Below are 20927 nucleotides of genomic sequence, written 5' to 3' on the forward strand. Positions count from 1 at the left end.
AATTCTCAGTTGCGCCGAATAACCGGCGTATACTGACAGGGGAGTATATTATCTAAGTCTGTACTTTTTCAAGTAACAAAAATGGTGTAGATTTAAGAGAATGAAAGTATTTTAAATAACGAATATTAATGTTTCTGTTCATGGACCATTTGAATTTTTAAAAATGACTTGTGATGTTTTGTTTGACTAATGTATTTGACAGTTGGCATAGCATTTTCTCACAACAGCCCACACAAATTGCTAATTTTAGTATATGTTGATAAACGGCTTACATTTACAATGTTTTGCCAATGACGAATATCATAGTTACATTTTGTTTGTGAGATAGCAATTTAGCACTCGATCAAGTTAATTTTTACTCAAAATGTTTTCACCCCAGTTAATAATTAAAACGGTTGATCTGTTTCAACACCAATCGGAGTTTGGTCCAAAACATTTTAAGATTGAGGGCCCGATTATATGGCGAATTTCAGCCCGGTTTTCCGGGCTAGAATTTTGTTGCTATTACATGGAGAATTTCAGCCCGGGCTGAACACTTTTAAAATTAAATAATTATCGTGGCCGTCATTTTCTTTCGTTGAAACCCACCACAGCGCATCTGTAAGCTCAATTTCAGCCCGTGCTCGATTACATGATGTTTTTTAGGCCGTTTGCCCTGGCTGAGATTGGAAATGTCAGCCCGGGCTGTAATTCGGCCCGGGATGAAACTATCCTCGTGTAATCGCAATTGTCTTTTTAAGAAGATTTGTTCAGGAAGCCGGCTGAAATCTTAGCCCGGGCTGAAATTCGCCCTATAATCGGCCCCTGAGTGAGCATTCAATTTGGAAACTGTATTACTTCTGAGTTAAAAATTATGCAAAAAGCTTCGATCTAAGTTGTACACCTGCGACTGTCGATAATATACATTTAAGAAATGTTTACCAGTTGAAAGCTCGTTGTTTCCAAATAAAGCTATCAAAACGAATAAACTCGTACCGATTTGCAAGGGTAAAATTAAATTAATTTCAGACTTAATTTCTGTTTGCATTCGCAAGTACATGTAATCTATAATGTAATACTAGTATGTTCATGCAATGATAAATGTTGTAAGAGACATAATTAAGCGTTTTTGAATGGCATATTATACATGCAAAGCAGGGAAGAAGGCTTTTGTCAACAGTTTAAAGCTGACAAACATTTAAAAATAACGAGTCTAAGGGCCTCTTCATATGATCCCGGTTAACCGGGCTGGCCCAGTTACCGAGATCTCGGCTCACTCCTAATTTCTTGTAAAATTTTGGATGTGTTCATATGAGAAGGTGGGCCAGCCCGGTTACCGATATCTCGGTTTCTGCAACCGAGATCTCGACAACCGGGAAGAATATTTTCCCATATGAACGCTCTAGCCCGGTCGCCGGGACGCAACTTTTTTTGAGAAAATAGCTTCTCTTTCGTAATTGGGTGGTCCAAATGGTTTAATTTTGCCTTGTATCTATTTCCACTTCAGAAATATACGAATTAGCTTTATTAATAAAGTTACATGGGTCAATAAAGCTACGATAGTCGCGAAAGATGCAATTTTGTGTGTCGCCATTTTGCCTTCGTTTCTTGAATTTTGTCCCCGTCAACCGGGCTAAAATTTTCCATATGAACAGAGGTCAAAATCCGTCCTGGTAACTGAGACAGCCCGTAAACCGGGCTCATGTGAAGAGGCCCTAAAGGGCCTCTTCATATGATCCCGGTTGACCAGGCTGGCCCAGTTTCCGAGATCTCGGCTCACTCCTATTTTCTTTGTAAAATTTTTGATGTGTTTATATGAGAAGGCAGGCCAGCCCGGTTACCGATATCTCGGTTTCTGCAACCGAGATATCGGCAACCGGGAAGAAAATTTTCCCATATGAACACTCCAGCCCGGCCGCCGGGACGCAACTTTTTTTGAGAAAATAGCTTCTCTTTCGTAACTGGGCGGTCAAAATGGCATAATTTTGCCTTGTATCTATTTCCACTTTTAAAATATGCGAATTAGCTTTAAAAGTTAAGTTACAAGGGTCGACAAAGCTACGAAAGATGCAACTTTATGTGTCGCCATTTTGGTTTCGTTTTCTTGAATCTTATCCCCGTCAACCGGGCTAGAATTTTCCATATAAACAATAGTCAAAATCCGTCCTGGAAACCGAGACAGCCCGTAAACCGGGCTCATGTGAAGAGGCCCTTAACGATTAACGGTCCAAAACTTTTCACGAAAAAAATTGTCTTCTATTCTTCTCAATCAACACCTTTCGTTTGCTTTCGGACTCGTATTAAAACCAAAAAACGTTCGTCAAAGTGGTGGTAGACGGCATCGGATATTTACCAGTCACGGAGTCATTCGCTGAAGTTTGGTTGAAAACATCACTTTTCAGAGTGCAATAATATAAAAATCCTGGGTAATGTTAGCGCACAACACAAATAAAAAAATATTTCCCGACGGAGTGAAATTTAGTGCAATGTTTGGTATATAATTGTAATTGAGGATTCGTTTTAGTTTGTTAAAACAATGTTGATCACTTGAAAGAATGAAAGGGTTGAAAAGGGACGTGAACTGACAGGTGCATTTTGTTATTTCTAAGTTCTATTAACATACGGCTAGCAAACCAAATGTGCAAGACATTTATAATTTCTCACTGCGTGTGACGTGGTTTAAAACCTTTTCTTTTCATTCGTGATCAACGAAGCGCTATTTTCAACTAAAATGTACATTACTTTTACATGTTCTGTGTAACAATTATAAAAATCGGTTCGTCGACTCATCTCTGCAACAGCTCGATGATGTCATAAAATGTTTTTGAAGGTAAACAAGAAATGTGTTCATTTCTTTCGCAAGAAAGCAATTCAACGTTTGCAGCTTTTATGTAGGTTTATTATCGCAAAATAAATACTATCACATCGTTCTTTTTGGAGCAAGGGAGTTTTATGCTTTAAACACGATGTGTCTTCGGAGGTTCCGTTTTATGGATTACGTTAAATAAAGATTAGGGAGTCTGTCGGTTTTTGGAAAAAAATGACCAAAGTATAAAGCTTTACTTCTGTGGTATGTGCTAATTTGTCCGGTGCAAACATGTGGACGATCGGCGGCATACTAACAGGCAAGAAAACGAAACAAACTTTGTCTAGTACATGTTCAGTAAGCATTTAAATTTTGATATTAAATTTTGAGGTTTCTTTTGATCAAACCAACATACTAATAAGCCAGAAACATTTAATTCGTCTAAAAAAGAAAAAAGGAAAACCCGCTAAAACATCGCATCCGGTACAAAAAGTGCTTACGCAGAAACACTGTTCTATCGTTCAAAAATTAAACGATCAAACGCCTCATAATTTAACTTACAATCTAGGAAGGTAATTGTTTACATTTCAAAATGTATTTCCGGAAAAAATGAAGCTTCTGCCATTTCCAGGTTAATTCGCACACAAAAAACCACCCGTGAGAACGGCAGCCTTATTTCCTCAGTTTTGTAAGAAAAAAGTCATGTGGGCATAAGTTTTGCTGCCAGCGACATTTCCTTACACGCTCCCAAAAATGTCTTCAGGAAAACCACTTTTTGCCAAAGTTATTATGGGCATATTAAAAACCTCAGGTGCTGTGCTTGGTAATGGTTTCGTTCTCAGTAGAAGTCTTTGCTCAATTTAAATCATTGCGCGCAGTTCCAAACATTCTTATCGCCATTCTTTCTGTCGTGGGTCTGGTGAACGCAGTTAATAACATGCCGTCGTACGTTATCCAGGCCAGTTGGCTAAGAGGTAAGACTTTGGGAATCATGACCAGCTTCCTGAATCGACTCTTCTTGATACTGAACCTTGCATCGATGCTCGCCATGGTGACAAATATGTACCTGGCCATTTCTTTTGACCTGAATTACTTTTACTTGAAGACAAACAAGAAAGCTCTGGTCTGTGTCTTTCTGATCTCAGTTCGTCAGTGCCGTCTTGGTGATCTTTTCCTCAAACCCGCCACTTATTGATATATATACTTTTTGCAAAATGCATAGTTTTACAAACGTCAAAGAAGAACCATTTGAGATAAAAGAATTGGGAAAACGTGTTACAGGAGTCGTGTTATTTAACAAGCTCTAACCTTATCGAAGATTTAGCGCTAAAGATTAGCTGGGCCATTTCAATGTTCGACTAATTTTTTTTATTTATTTTTATAAAGTGAATATGCGGTATCGTTTTATATTTTACATTTCCCTCAGAGTGGTGTGAATACTTTTTAATTAAAAAAAGCTTTTAAAGATAATAATGGTTTACATAATTTGTACCCTCGGTTTTGAGAACCTGAAACAGTTAAAAATCTGCACGGTGGCCAAAGAAAGTAATTCGCTTCATCCATTTACATAAGCGTTTCAATAACTGAATTTTCTAGTAATTAGTTTTCAGAGAGAAATAAATAAATTAATGGAATGATCCCACTAACCTGCTGTTTTGCAAATGCAATTTATCTGTACGAAAAGCGCTGATTTTTAGCAAGCAAATCTTAAAGCTCTCATTCTAGTAAAGTAATACACAGTAGCATTATTAAAACCGGATACTTTTTAATGACATTCGAATCAAATTGTCGAGGAAATGAGTAATTGAATTTATGAGAATTGCTTTATGCGAATTTAACTTAATTTTTTTCTGTGAAGACTTGTGTTCACTGAGGTTATCAAACTAAGTTGGACATAAATATTTAGATAGATCAAAGATTTTACTAGACTTTTGGTATGTACTGACCCACCTTAAATATGTACGATATCGACAAGTAACGATACTTTAAAGAGCTTCGGTATGTCTTTAAAATAATTAATGAGCTCTTCCAGCCACGACTGAATTTTTTTCACCTATTTCTTCCTTTTGTATTTATACCTACAATATAAACGAGTAGGAGGGGATTCAAATATTTCTTTAATGTAATAAAAAAAAAGCAGAAATGAGGAAACATGCGTTACAATTGCAGATAATCAGCGGTTTAAGTAGAACCCACAATGTCTCTTCTTACATTGATATAAGATGTATTCGTCTTCCAAATCAAATCCCAGAAGGGTCATTTTTTTTTTCTTTTTTACCCCGTAGCACTGAAATGGTTTGTTTATTATATCACTCCGTTGCACAATAAAAGCATTTACATGTAAGCCGTTAAGTAATAACGCTGTAAATAAATATATCAGAACATATAGACTGATTCAGGTAGAAATGAACTTGTGCTTTTACATCTGAAAAGCTTTTCATTTTCTTGCGAACAAGTAGCCACGCACTCGATTTTTAGCCAGCGCTCTGGTTTCTAGATAGATCCATCTTGATCAAGCTTGTGTGATACCCGATTTAGTTTTCGAATTCTCCTTCATGTACGACGCTAGCTCGAAAGATAGACATTAGACACGAAAGTCATCGATCGATAAATGGCTCTCAAAGTTCACGTTTTTGGCGGTCGATTACTTAATTCTACACGTAATTGTCAGCCATATTTTGTTTATTTGCTTGTTGTTTTTCTTGTCAAACCCCTTTAAATTTAAAAGGCTGCCTTTTTACGGCCGTCTTTATACGGCCGCCTTGCTACACTCTTTCTACTTGTATATCTGCTGGTCAGCGGAGTTGCAATGAAACGTTTACAGATGACGGACCAACCAACCAACCAACAAGGCTACCCACTATACTCCTGAAAAATTCAGTCGTAAAAATCAAGACAGGCTTCAGTGAGTGGTTTAATTAATCGCGGAAAGAAGTTAAATTTGCACTGGTTACAATGCATTTCCTCATAAGGGAAATAGCGCCATGTGCTATTATTTTTCGATCCACATGTGTCAATGCCATCCTTGCATGATTAAATATTACTTTTTATTGAAGGATGTCGATCGTTGGAAAAAGCCCTTCAGTTTTTTAACGCTCTTCCGATCAATCCACATTATGTTCACGCAGTGGCTCATTAATATATACCTTCATCGCTGAAAAAGCTGTTTTCAAAACAAACTTCAAAATAATAGAGCCATACAAGAAATCGTTTTCCCTTGTTTTAATCCACATTATAGTTCTGCAATTTAATTAGGCAGAATAGCAGCTGCTATGCTCTGCACTTCTCTTCTCGTTCTGTCATTAATTATAGAGTTGTCACACACAACAAATATGTTTTTGCGTCGGCCTTTTATTTTCCACCAGAATGGCAAATACCATAAGTGATAAGGTTATGAAAAAGAAACATTAATTCGTACACGTATTTAATAAAAAGAGAGGTCATCAAATGCAGAAATTGAGACCACTATTCGAACCGCTTTAGACATTTTTAACCTCAAGAAAGAACCATCAAGACGCAGATTATAATTTTCATTTATATTTCACGATGAGAGGTAAAAGGTTCCGACAAACTACTACCAGAATTTCTTATATTAATTTTTCAATTCGTAAATTACAAACAGAATGGACAATTGTTTTAAAATCGATTCAGGCATATTCATACACAGTGAAGTAACACCAACGAGTTCTCTGACATTTTTAGCTGCCCCTACAAAATAGCTGCTTGACTCCATTTCGAATATCAGTCATTCTCCAAAGGTAAAGTCCTGGGTTGAGCGTCGAAGACAAAAATAAAATCACCAGTGACACCCTATCGATCACATATATTTCCAAACTAAAACTTTGACTAATATAGAGCCCACTAGAAACAATATAAGGTAAGAAACAAAAAGAAAACAGCAACATAATGTAAAACATGGTGGCCACAGATTTCTTGTATTTTGCCAGATTTATAGCTTGTTGACCAAAATTCTGAGATGTTTCGCTTGCTTGAACTTGCTGTTGGTGATGACGAATAATTCTGTAAACTTTGAAATAGGCGAATGACGTGATAAGATAGCAAGTGAGCGTGGTTGCTATAATTGCAATAGTCATGTAATTTCCATATCTCTGACTTTCATTTGCCAAAACACGAAAAACAACTGCGTGAATCGGATAGAGCAACAGTGCGACAACGGTAAAACATCCACGACGCGAGGTAATCAAGGATCGTCGAGACATGTGCAGCCATCGTTCAATGGACATGAGTGTAATAAGAAGAATCGTTGTGGCAATAAAATAGATGGCGCTGCCCGCACCAATTGTTCTTATGATGGCAATAAGCTTCGACGTTTCACAAACAGTCCTTGTAGTTCCTAAGCACATAAATATGGCCGCTGCAAAGAAGGGTTTGGCGATAAGTCCGGTACACAAATCAGTGAACGCTAATCCACTCAGAACAATATGGAATGGTGTTCTCACAAATGTCTTCTTCCAAATTGCCGCCAAAATAAGCGCATTTCCCGTCACTGATATCGGTGATAAAACAGCAATTGCTATCGCAGTTGATAACGCAAGTTCGTAAAAGAAAAAATCGTTTAGTCTGTTGTCACCGTCCGAGGGGTAAGCCATTTTAAGAGAAGAAAAATTACTGGGAATGGCCTTTTTTGTTCCTAAACGTTGGCAATCGCATTTGCTGTGTAAATATGCAAATTGTTCTAGAGTTTACGACTAATTATAATGCTTTATCAGCTGAAAAGATGGACTGTAAACAAAAACCTTTTAAGGCCTGCGCCTGATAAAACAAAATGTGGGATAATCTTCCTTGCTCAGTGAGCGTCACAAAGAGGTTTTCTCAGTTGACTTTAATTATAAGTCCCAGACACTTGTCTTATACATTGAATAACTAATTTTCATTTGTTGTTCACGGCAGTATAATTTTCAACCAGAACTGTCAGCAATCAATAAATCAATCAATTAATATACTCCGAGTTCTCCTTAACAGTGGACTGAATAAAAACACACTTTTGTATTGTGACGAACTTGAGGAAATTAACTTTAAAATGAGGGCTCGCTACAAAAGGGCAGTTGATAAAAGGTCACACTTCATCAAATGTAGTGGCACTAATTTAGAATCATTGTGTATATTCATATTTACAGAATATTTACATTAAAAATCACGTTATTTCTATTACAATGTATTCAACTAAGGATATTATGGCGAGCATTGATGTCGGCCCTATCCCTCACCCGGGGGCAAAGAACTAAGAGAGAAAGATTTTCTATGTTATTGTTTTCTTCCAGCTTGTTTTTTGATTGCAAAGATGATTCATTTGAAATCATTTCCCACAATGTGGCTGCAAAATTCATTGTTGATTTTTTGCAGCCAATATCTTTATAGGATTGTTAATTAATATTGCTGAACTAAACCTAATGTAGTTTTTGACAACACTGACATGTAAAAAGATCCCCAAAATAAATTTACCTTTGTTTGCAGACAAGCTGACAAAACTGGCTGCTTTCCAAATTAAAAAGTATTTTACGGTCAACAAATTTAACCCTCGGACGTACAAGCAAACTCAGACTCCCCCATCGTACAGGGAGCGGGATGGGTGGATGGAACCCCTCCCCAGGTTTTTCGTTCTATTAAGGCACAGCGAAATTATTTTGCATTGAGTAGAAAGCTCTTTGCTTACTCTACAAGATGACATAATTTTTGTTGGCTGTGACGTCATTAGAGTTGCCATCTAAATGTAAAATCATTCCAGAATGCTTATGAACAACGTTTCACTGTCTTCATGACAGCATTTCAAGTTCAATGTAAATGTCAAATGCGATGCTATTTATGAATATGATTTTATAATAGAGCGTGAGGAATGTAGTAAAGTATTTTGAATGTAATTAGAGGTACAGAAAAATTAGGAACGCATTGTTCTATGTGAAAAGTTTTGCACGGATAGAGTCAGATTGATAAAAAACATCTCATAAATGAGGCAGTCCAGTTTACTTTGAACTTGAAAATGCTGTCATGAAGACATGCAAAGTGTCTTTACTTTTATCGCTTATTTTTATTCTAAAATGATTAACTAAAACAGCTTTAATTAGAATGCTTATGGAATGTAAAAATAAACAAATCTTACAATCATGTCTCAAAAAACTGGAAAAAATTAAGGAAAATGTTAAGCCACGATTTTTCGTTAGACCTGCCTGTAATTATGACGTTACCAAGGCAACGTCAAATATCATGGACACATGGTTGACATATCAAAATTTCCGCAAGAGATGAATGAACAGCTACTAAAAGTTTCAACATTGTAGAGTAAATCCTCTTTTCAAAATTTCGAAAAAACCTTATGGGGGGGGGGGTGGCATCTACGTCCTAGGGTTAAAACAGCTGGCAAAAATCGGGAATCTTCTATGAAGAAAATATAAATGCTATATTTTGATAATCATGAAACGTGAAACTGCATGGCCTATGGAACTGCGTAGAAACTTAGTGCGGCAGAGACATGATAGAGACCAATCCGAGAGTCAAGAATGCATAACTGTAGACAGCTGTTTCGGACTCTATAGTCCTCGTCAGTACAGTATAATGCCACAGAGAACAGAATGTACAGCCAACGCGAGTCAGCTGTTACAATCCTTGTGCGCCCTCTGCTCGTGGTAGTGACACCAGATAAGGTCTCAAATTCGAAATGTCTACACTAGCAGCATTTTGTTCGCGGCCCAGTGCATTTTGTTCGTTTATTTTGATAATATTCGATCCGGTAGTACAAGGGTGGGGGGGGGGAGGGGGTGGGTGTGGATGCCAACCCCCGAGAGGTGTTTCAAAAGTTAGAAAAGAGGATTTACTCTGTAATTCTGAAATTATCAGTATCTTTATATTCATCCCTTGCGGAAATTTTGATATGTCAACCGCGCATTCATGGTTGCCATGGTAACGCCATACAAATAGTTTTTTACATTTTTCTTTATTTTCTCCAGATTTTCCATATGCATTTTGGCATGATTTTTCAGAAAAAATGGTGAATTCAAAGATGGCGGCTCTAATGACGTCATATGACGTCACTGCCAACGAAAATATTATTATGTTATCTTGTAGAGTTACTTGGGGCTTTCTACTCAGTACAAATTAATTCCACTAGGCATTAAAAGAACGAAAACCTGAGGGGGGCTCTATCCCCCCCCCCCCCCCCCATTGAACCACCGTCGCAGTATGAATTTTCTTGTACGTCTGAGAAATGATTCTTTCATTCACACAGTCAAAACTCAATTCAGTTAAAAAGTGATTCAAACGTTTTTATAGATGAGACCATGTCACTCTGGTTCTTTTTTTGTTATTGTTGTTGTTTGTTTCTTTTTTCTGTGGCTAAAACCATGTCGTGTTACCATTCAAATGAAGGCCATTGAAAAGATTTACATTAAAAAAACATTTGTACAGTGGTCTTCCAATCGTTAAAAACGTCATGGGCCATGTAAGTGGACTGAATGCAATCAACCAAGATCAAAGTATACTAAGTGACATCCTCAGAATAAATGTTTAACGCCATTACGAATCTCATTCATTCTCCAGACGTATAAGCAAGGGTTGAGTGAAGATGACAAAAACAACAACAACAAGGACACACTAAAGGCCACAACTAATTCTATGCGCTCTCCCAGATGAAGATACACCACAGTAGAGATAACAAAAGGCAAGAAACAGACAGAAAATAGCAATAAAATGTAAAGAATGGACACGACGGATTTCTTGTATTTAACCAAGTCTATGGCCGGTTGACCAAAATTCTGAGATGCTTCGTTTCCTCGGACTTGGTGTTGATGATGACGAATGATCCGGTAAACGCTAAAATAAGCAAATGCCGTGATGACAAAGCAGAATAGAACCATAGTCATAACCGCGATATAGACCTCACGTTCATAGGTTTCCTTAAAGTCGACGACAAAACATCGCAAAACAACCAAGGGAAATGGTACAAGCAAAACCATAGTTACCGTAAGATACCCACGATGTGATGTAACCAGGGATCGCCGTGACATGTGCAGCCATCGTTCAATGGATATGAGTGTTATAAAGAGAACTGTCATGGAAATGAAGTAGGTTGCACTCCCATTAGCAATTCCCCTTATGGCGAGAAGAAACGTTGGCCTGCTGCAAACAAGGCGAGGTTGTTTTATGTAAATAAAATTGGCTGCAGCAACAAAAGGCTGGGCGATGAGCCCTGTACACAAGTCTGTGATTGCTAATCCACTTAGAAGAATATGGAATGGTGTTCGTTCAAAAGTTCTCTTCCAAATCGCCGCCAAAATCAGCGCATTTCCCACAACTGCCACCGGTGACAAAACGGCGACTAATACATTAGTCATAAAAGTAAGTATGTAAAAGAAAGATTCATTTTTGCCATCATCCAAGCTACGGGAAACCATTGTTGTCGAGAAGAAGTGTTACTAAACATGATTGAGCGTATTTTTCTTTATGAACGTCCGTTACGCTATCCGTTTTGCTAAGTTAACCTCAGAGAAGACGAACCACAGTTTTGACATGATATGCAAATTTACCTACATCAAGGTACAGAACAAGATTATTTTATCCGCCCTGTTGATGGACTGTAAACAAAGAGCTCTCAAGTCTTCCGCCTGATAAACCAAATAGTGACGTCGACAACTTTACTGGCTGAAAAACAAGATGTAAATCGATATTGATCTATTGTGCGGTCGTTTTTTCTCCCATTTTGGTTTTAATAGCCTGAATTTTGCATTAATGAACTAACTTAAAACAGTCACATAATGGTGACAAAATTGTACCAAAACGTTTACAGACTCTTTCTATTATTTTTTTCTCTGAGAGGGCAAGTGCTAACTCTGTTAATAAAATGGGGCTCTGATTGTAAACAGTATAACCGAGAATTGTTATCATAAATACATTTTCTCTAATGTTTAATAATTTTTGTTCTGTCCCTTAAGGTAAATATCATATGATAACCTATCATCTTATCTAATGAAAACGTACTGAATATCAAAGCCAAACACTTTAAAACAACATTAAGAGCCATATCTTTTCATAACATTTTCCTGCCCTTATTGCCGTGCCCCATTCAAAATCGCTTTAATTTTTAGTGCTAGTTGCAGAAACATATCGTTTAAAACAACTGTTCCTCATCGCAAAAATGATTTTTTTTGTTAATATAAGGGGAAATATTTCTTTCCTGCAATTATGTTTCCACGGGTCCTGAAAGTGCTCGTTCAAATTCGATTCACTACTGCAGTATTGTTAAAGGAACATGTAAGAAAGTAAAGGGATACGATGAGAAGATAATACGATAGCATATAACAACAAAAAATAGGAAAAACTGATCGCTATCTCGACAGGAAAGCCTGTTAAAGATTTCTAGAGAGAAAATAAATATTTAATACTAGCACGCAACCAGCAAAAGACGCGATCGAGAACATCAATTTGCAGTTGTAAGAAGTAATACAAGGCTTTGTACATGTGTTGTATGTCGAAAACGAAAATAAATACAGTTTAATGATCTGAAAAAGCCTATACGAAATACGAGGACACAAAATACGCCTGCAACGCAGGCGTATTTTGGACGAGCGAGCACTGATTACTCCTTCAAGGGTTTCGAGGGCTTTTGAATTCAAGCGTCGCCAACTAAAGACACCTGCACTACAGGCAAAAAAAATATATTGAATCGATTTGTCATTGACTTGTGCCAACTCAGTGTTGTGTTAATTAGAGTACACCTGAGCATGATGTAGCTATTGTTCCTGCTAAAATCCCTAACAATTCACACTGCATTTGCAGTATATTTAAAACGTGCCACAAACAACTAGCTCATTTTTTTCTTTTGAATGTTACCGTATTTTCTCGATTAAACGCCGGGTCTCCAAGGTGGAATGGTAAATAAGTCGTTCAGACATTGTTTCGAGGTGTAACATGCTTCAGGTATAATGGCAACAGGCATTCATGTCACAAAGAATGATTAAAAGCCCTTTCTTAATACAAATTTTGCTCGAATAAACTACACCATTCAAATAAACGCCGGATCCACGAAGCCAAGTTTGAAATAAATGCCGGGGGCGTTTAATTGAGAAAATACGGTACTTCATTCATAGCTTAATTTAGATTTATTTAGATTTTCCTTTTATCAGTAAAAACACTGACAACAACTGATTTATTTAGGACCTCGGAGCTGTCGGAGCGGTAACTGCATCATTTCGATAGAAACTTTTTTTGCAATCAATATGCAACCTTAATGAGAAAATTAAAAAAAACTGTACAGTTATTGAAAATAGCCTTGAACCGGTCTGGCAAAGTTTGACATCAATAAACAGACGGAACAACATACTCACTTTCTAATATATTCGCACTTATTCAACAAATAGAAGTTTATTTATAAATACGAGCCACATATGTATGAAGCAATTTTTAGTTTGGTGAAAGGGAATTGGTTAAAAAACCCCGGGGTCGATCTTTATGAGATAAGGGTCCGTCATTCAGTTAAAATCATTTTCTTTAGCTATCTATGCAGAAAAACTGTTTCACACCATTACGATTGTCATTCATTCTCCAAACCTATAGACCTGGATTGAGCGAAGAAGACAAAAGTAAAAGCAGGAAAGACAGCCTTAAGGCCACAGCTGTTTTAAAAGTTATTGGTGCACTTATAAACACTCCAGCAGAGACAATATAAGGTACAAAACAGAGAGAAGATAGCAATAAAATATACAACATGGAAGCCACGGATTTCTTGTATTTCGCCAGTTCTATTGCCTGTCGGCCAATATTCTGGGATGTTTCGTTTGCTTAGACTTGCTGTTGGTGCTGACGAATAATTCGGTAAACTTTGAAATAGGCGAATGACGTGGTAAGATAGCAAATGAACATCAGTGTCATAGTCGTTATATAAATATGTTTTTCATAAGTTTCATTTTCATTTACTAAAACGCGGAAAATAACTGCAGGGATGGGAATCAGTAACAGTATGATAGCAAGGAAACAGCAACGACGCGATGCAGCCAAGGAACGTCGAGACATGTGCAGCTATCGTTCAATGGACATGAGTGTTATAAGAAGAACAGTGATCGAAACGAAGTAAATGGTAGTGCATCCGCCGATTGCGTCTATTGTAACGTTCTCTACCAAAAGACGGGTTGCTTCAAACAACAAAGTGTCTGCGGCATAGAAAGGCTGAGCGATGAGCCCGGTACACAAATCGGTGAACGCCAACCCACTCAGAAGAATATGGAATGGTGTTCTCACAAACTTCTTCTTCCAAATTACCGCCAAAATCAGCGCATTTCCAGTTACTGCTATCGGCGGTAAAACAGCGATAACCGTGGCAATTGCAACTTTAAAAGTTATCCATGTATGAATTAAAACTGTTGTTAAGCCGATCTGGTTTTTTGTATACAAAAAACCAGATCGGCTTAACAACAGTTTTAATTCATAAATGTCCAATACCGATCGCAATACTGGTTCAAGTTATCCATGCTTTACTTTTAGTCCAAGCTGCGATGGCGGAATTTTTTGAAGGAGAGGACGAAGTGTTTCTGAACATGCCTAGCTCTTAACAGGGTATGTCTTTACAACGTAATGAAAAAGTTGTTTTATTCCAGTTGTTAGAGCCTTTTTCAATGTCAATTATTTCACCTGCTTACTGTTTCTTATTACTTTGTTAGTATTTTAGGCCCAGTTTACATTTTAATTGGATGCATCTTTTATGTGATAATCAATATGTACAAAGTAGATTAATTAAAATCAAATAAGGGAGGTCTGTTTGATATCTTATTGAGCACTTTAAAATTAAATTGGGGACTGTTTTATTCAATGCCGCTTTCTTTTAAAACGGGTTACGAACTGACATTTGAAATGAAGAAAACAGGAAATCAGTGAATGGTCATGGCGGAGAGTACTAAAAATTTGCATTGACAGTTTTTATATCATGTTTAGACGACCGTATTTCCTTTTTTTGTAATTTCCGTTGTTGTTACCAAATTGTGCGTTGCGGTAAAATGAGTAAAGTAATATTTTTCGTCTTTACGGGGGAAGTGACTTTTTGGTTTGGCAGTGAAACTGAGATAAGCATCAGTCGGTGACGCAGATTGTATGAATAGTGCAGGTTTATTATAAAAGTAATTTATCTAAAGTTTTCGCGTCAAAATGAACTCTCAAAATATACCACACAAATTTTTCAACAAATTTTTTAACAACTTTAACAAATATTTCAAGGAAAAAATAATAAACTGGTCCCGCAGTTTGAAACGTGTGGTTAGAGAGATTCACCCCCGCATTGGCTTTTTAGTTAACACTACGTTACGCAGTGGATGCAAAAATCAATGTAACGTCATCCCGCGAGCGCTTATACCCCACTTTCGCACGCGCTTTAGTTTTTAGTTTTTAGTTTTTGAACTCTCTAACGGGTCTGTCGGGGATGCCTCCAAAAAAAAATAACTGGACCGAAAATAATAACAAAGCAGTTGGAAATAGTAAGCAGGTGAAACGATTGACATTGAAATAAGTTCTAACAACTGCAATAAAACGCACAGTTAATCAGTGAGAGATAGACATGTTCAGTAACACGACATCCTCTCCTTCACGCAATTCTGCCGTCGCAGATTTGTCTAGAAGTACAACGTGGTTAACTTCCGAATTTGCAAATGCTACGGTTATCGCTGTTTTATCATTGATAGCAGTAACTGGAAATGCGCTGATTTTGGCGGCAATTTGGCGGAAGACTTTTGCAAGAACACCATTCCAAATTCTTTTGAGTGGATTAGCGTTTACTGATCTATGTACAGGGCTTTTCGCTCAGCCATTTACTGCTGCAGCCATTTTGATGAACGTAGGAAGCCGTCCTAGGGTTGAGTACGTTACAATAGACGTAATCGGCGATAGCAGTGCCATCTACTTACTTTCGATCACGGTTCTCCTTATAACAGTCATGTCCGTTGAACGATGGCTGCACATGTCCCGACGATCCTTGGTTACATCGCGTCGTTGCTGTTTCGCTGTAATCATATTGCTTCTGATTCTCACGCCCGCAGTTGTTTTTCGCGTTTTCAAGGAAGAAGATGAAACGTATGCAAGATATATTTACATTATGACTATGGCACTGTTTTTTTCTTGCTGTCTTACTACGTCATTCATTCGCCTATTTCAAAGTTTACCGGATTATTCGTCATCACCAACAGCAAGTTCAAGCAAACAAAACATCCCAAAATTTTGGCCGACAAGCAATAGACCTGGCGAAGTACAAGAAATCTGTGGCTTCCATGTTGTATATTCTTTTGTTGTTTTCTCTCTGTTTCTTTCCTTATATTGTCTCTGCTGGAGTATTTATAAATGCACCAATAACTTTTGAAACAGCTGTGGCATTAAGGGCGTCTTTCGGGTTTGACCCTGTGATAATACATAAATAAGACATAAGAAGGCATATGAACGTGGCAGAAGGGTCAATGCATCGGAAAACAATGCAGAATGATCGAGTTGTTTCGTTTGTATGTTAAGGTTATTCCACTGAAAAAGAACCTGTACTGAGATTTTTTATCAAACTTTGCCTGTTGATTTTTTATGTTATAGGAACTTAAATTTTGAAATTAACATGGGAGTGGGGGGGGGTGCCAATGCTCGTCCAGGAGTAACAGCACCTTGTTTATACCCAGTAGATCCTTATAAAAATGTTTAAGAAAGTTACTACTCAATTCAAAACAGCAGAAAAAAAATGAAAGGTCACCGTTCTCGTTTTCGAGAAAATGATGATTTACCTGTCTGGCGAGGTCCAGCCGTAAAGAAAAAATAGCTCCGCACTGCGTACATGTGTCTAGTGCTGAGCTTTATTGAGCTTTGTATTGCTCGGTCACGGTAGCGCATTAACTAGGATTTTGTTGGAAGAGGCTAGACGTGTAGAGAAAGGGTCAAAATACGAAGCTTCAATAGTGTAGCAGAGAAATACGGGTAGAAATAATAAATAGGTGCATAGTGATCTAGGAAGGCTATCTGGATTACACGTAGCATAATGTTTTGTAGCACATTGATTAAGCATCTACTATTTGCCCATGGGTAGATGCTAAGAAATACCTTCAATTGAGCGCGTGCAAGTTAACAGACAGCACGAGAGCACATTGTGTTGACGTTTGTTGACGTAGATAATGTCTTAATTATCTCAAATTAGACTTGTTCCGTTTGTCCTACGTTGTCATCGGTTGTTTACTTCGGGTTAGGAGGCAATAACGAGTAATTATCGATTACTATTACCTCCTATGCAAGCCACCAAAAAATTAATGAATTCTGATAATTATTATTTAAATACTCAACTTATGAAGTTCATTGTGAGATGCTTATCTTTACGAAATAATCTTCTATCGAATGAAAGTAATGTTACACATACATAATTTCTTTTTTCATTCCTATTACATGATTATTATTGTTATAAGTTTTGCTTTAGTTTAGTTGTACGTTTTTGCAATACTGTATTTACTTATAGTCATGCAAATAAAGCTTGTTATTGTATTGTACTATTACCCAGAGAAGAATATCGCAAAATACTTCGTGTACGCTGACACGTGTGTAAAACCTCAGTGTAACTTGGTTAGTATGACGTCATAATTTGCCGTATATGAAGCACTTACCCAAATTTTTAGCGTTATAGCATTGTGTCTGCGCTTCGCACTAGACACAAAAAGCCGCCATTTTTAATGCGCGCGCGCTAATCACGCGTGATATTATGCGCAAAGCAATACTGGAGAATGACCTTAAACCGTTTGGAACTGTGACAATAATTGCTACAGCAAAAGGTGAAGTCGCTCCCAGTCCGCTCATTAAGCCTTTCACTACTCTTTTTTAAGAAAAAGATGAATACAAATAGGCTCAACAAAATCGTGTTCGATCCTTTCCAGAGGGACCAGGTCATTAGAATTATTTGGACTGGAATCACGAAAGATCCGGAATCGAGTCCTGGTTTCGCGAGAAAGCATTGACAGCTAGGACAAAAAAGCACTCATTATTTGATCCCGGTTTTATTTCTTTGCTAACATGATTTACTCTGGTTACAAACAATTCCATAGTTGGTTATTAAGAACCTCGAATGATACAAGCTCATAACATTTTAACCCTTAGCAGCTGACTCTTTCCAAGTAGAGACTTTTGTAAAACGAAGTGAAGATGTCGAAATTTTCAGGCTCCTGTAATTTCTTTTTTCAGCAAAATAAATTCGTATTGTAAATCAGAAGAAATAAACATTTTTTCTACGCACTCGTGTTTAACACTTTCTTCAACCCGTCAAACGGTCTGAGACTGAGCAGTTTGGATGAAACCTACGGTTCAAGGCGCATTTTTATAAAGTAGCTTGCAATTTCAGTCACATTGAATAAGTAGTTTGCCTTTTGACGTGCTTTCTCCTGCTAAGATTTTCCTAGATTTCAACATCGAGGGCATTAGCTTAAGATTCATTCAAAATCCTAGTTAACATGAACTAGTTTTAACATTAACATAGAACGAGTGTCAGTCATTCAAATAAGTACGATGTTTTTTAACATAAAGCCAGGGCCAAACGAGGATGAGAGTTGATGAGAGTTTAAACTCTCACTCTCGTTTGGCATGGAACTCTCATGCACTCTCATCGACTCTCATCCGCTCTCATCGTCTTTGAACGTGCTCAAATTTTCACGAGAGTCGATGACAGTTTGACAGACTCTCGTTTTCGTTTGGCACGACTTGATGATAGTTGACAAGAACGCTCACGAGAGTCAACTCTCATAAACTCTCATCCTCGTTTGGCCCATTCTTAAGAGTTGAAACGTTTTATACTAACTTGTAAACGCTAGAAACTAAGCCTTGAGCAAGATTTCGCGGATAATCGTAAATTCCAATGAAAAAAATTTAAATCAGTCAGATGAAGCGCTCTTGATGGTACTCCTATCAGATTTATTGGATACAGAAGCAGCGACAGGGGATTCAGAAACAACAACATTTTTTCGATGGTGATGACACCACTGCATCGTTGCCAAGATTAAACTATTATATGCAACGATTTATTGGCTTTAAAATATACTGTTGTATTCAGAAAAAAGGTATGAAATATACTTAAATTGATGTTATTTAGACCGGGTAGCGTTCAGTTAGAATTCCGTCAAGAACTTAACTGTTCGAAATTTTCAAAACTAATATAGTATCGCCACACGGTCTACCTACTGTTATTATGTAATTTCGTGATTCTAAACAAACCTATCAGTAACGCATTTTTGACGATTTTAATCAGTGACACTTTTAAAAAAGCTTGTCATGAACGGCCATATGTCTAACAAATCATAGAGGTAAAGCGTCCTCGTTTATGGGAAATTATGCTTTTGACTCCTACGCGAAGCGAGTGGCGATTTTGTTTTACACGAGGTAAAAGGCGAAGGATATCCGGAGTTTGCGTAGCCATCCGGAGCGCGCAACAAGCGCTTTTCACTGGTTTGGTGTATACCAATTAACTATTCACCGAAGTGCAGGTGGCTAGTGGTGGATATTTTTTTCCACTGGCACCCGACACTGAGGTGAATATTTTTAAGTATAAACTAAAATAGTGAAATAAAATAACCGAAAAAGGACGATTTTAACTCATTTATTTCTGTCAAAGATAACAAGTTTCGCTTGCGAGTTGCTCGGAGGTGAATAGCGAAGGATATCCAGAGTTTGAGTAGTCAATAAGAGCGCGCCTACAACGGTATACAACTGAAGTTCTAGTTTATACTAAAAGGAAAAATAAAATAAAAGATGACGACGTTTACCAGATATAAAGCACATACTGCAAGAACGGTCGATGAGTCTTGCCCCATTTCGTTTTTTTTTTTTTTTGTACAAAAACTTAACATATACGAATTTTTTGTTTTCTACCATTTTATTGCTTTTCCAGGATATTAAAAGAAAATTTTTTTCAAGCACAATGTCATTTGTAATGTGTTCATGTAGATTGACTTAATCCCATAGCCAGGTGCCCAGAAATAAAAACAAAAAAGAAGGGACATTAAACGGCGATGTTCTTTTTCTCATTGTTTTACATGAACGTCAATGATAAAATAGGTTTTGTTTACTTCGGATCGCAATTTGCGTCCGTGAATATATCTTGTGAGCATTTACTGGTGTTCGCGATCATAGACAAAGTAGTACGATTTCTTTTACCGCATTGACATGCATCCACCCAAACAACTTTTCACCAAGGTTGTGATGATCGTGTTAACAATCATTCTGACTTCATCTTCTGTGCTGGGTAATGGTGTTGTTGTCGCTGTCATTGCTCGGTTTAAATCGTTGCGAACAGTTCCAAACATTCTCGTCGCCAATCTCGCCCTGGTGGATCTGCTCAATGCTGTCGTTAACATGCCGCCGTATTTAATTTACACTGTCGTAGAAGCCAGTTGGTTCAAAGGTAAAGTTTTGGCAATCATGACCACCATCTTTGATAGACTCTTCTTGATACTCAACCTTGCATCGATGCTCGCCATGATGACAAATATGTACCTGGCCATTTCTTTTGACCTGAAGTATCTCGCCTGGAAGACGATCAAGAAAGCTCTGGTCTGTGTCTTCCTGATCTGGTTCGTCAGTGTTGTCTTGGTGACGTTGTTCTCAATCCCGCTACTCGATATCGATCTTGGTGATGCTCATGTCATTGAATACAGAGCGGAGATCTACAAGCAGGGGAAGCACTTTGTCGCGTCGTTCATGGGGTTCCTTATTATCTGTGGTGCAGTTGTGAGTTTCCTTACGACTCGGTCAATAAAAAGGAAGAAAAAAGAGGTATTTTAATAGTTCTATATGTTTTTGGTAATTTTCCTTAACCTTAAGACATTTTGCAGTTTCGTAATCTATCGGTTTTAAAATTTTTTAGATCAACTTTACTTTTATACTTTTTTGTGATGGATTATATATACCTCAGCTGATTGATGCAACTCGAAGTGGGCTAGAGAACACTTCAACCCGAGCATATAAAATATTTTCAATCCACTGTTTCAATCGATTTAAAAGTGTTTAGTTTTGTCAATGATTTTACATTTATGCTATATTTACTACTTCGTTTTTTTATTGAATCTCTTCAATGTATAAATTAAATAAGCTAAACCCTCCTGTGAGTACGGTTCATTTAAGCGAGGCTATTTTTTCCGAATTAAATAACAAA

General features: G+C 37.4%; 2 protein-coding genes across 2 annotated transcripts; one reads left to right on the forward strand and one right to left on the reverse strand.

The window, feature by feature from the left end:
- Window positions 1-6007: 6007 nt before the first annotated feature.
- On the reverse strand, window positions 6008-7523 carry LOC144653184 (high-affinity lysophosphatidic acid receptor-like). The gene has a single exon (XM_078513127.1). The coding sequence runs from the start codon at window positions 7393-7395 to the stop codon at window positions 6484-6486; it is 912 nt and encodes a 303-aa protein (XP_078369253.1). The 5' UTR covers window positions 7396-7523; the 3' UTR covers window positions 6008-6483.
- Window positions 7524-19939: 12416 nt separating this feature from the next.
- Window positions 19940-20557, forward strand: LOC144655056 (trace amine-associated receptor 13c-like). The gene has a single exon (XM_078515277.1). The coding sequence runs from the start codon at window positions 19940-19942 to the stop codon at window positions 20555-20557; it is 618 nt and encodes a 205-aa protein (XP_078371403.1).
- Window positions 20558-20927: the final 370 nt, after the last annotated feature.

The sequence above is a fragment of the Oculina patagonica genome, chromosome 5, assembly GCF_052425735.1.
Source record: "Oculina patagonica isolate OP01 chromosome 5, crgOcupat, whole genome shotgun sequence".
In the NCBI taxonomy this organism is placed as follows: Eukaryota; Metazoa; Cnidaria; class Anthozoa; order Scleractinia; family Oculinidae; genus Oculina; species Oculina patagonica.

What these genes read in the sequence shown, in the direction of transcription:
- LOC144653184 (XM_078513127.1), bottom strand. Translation starts at nt 7,395, where the DNA reads ATGGCTTACCCCTCGGACGGTGACAACAGACTAAACGATTTTTTCTTT.
- LOC144655056 (XM_078515277.1), top strand. Translation starts at nt 19,940, where the DNA reads ATGCATCCACCCAAACAACTTTTCACCAAGGTTGTGATGATCGTGTTA.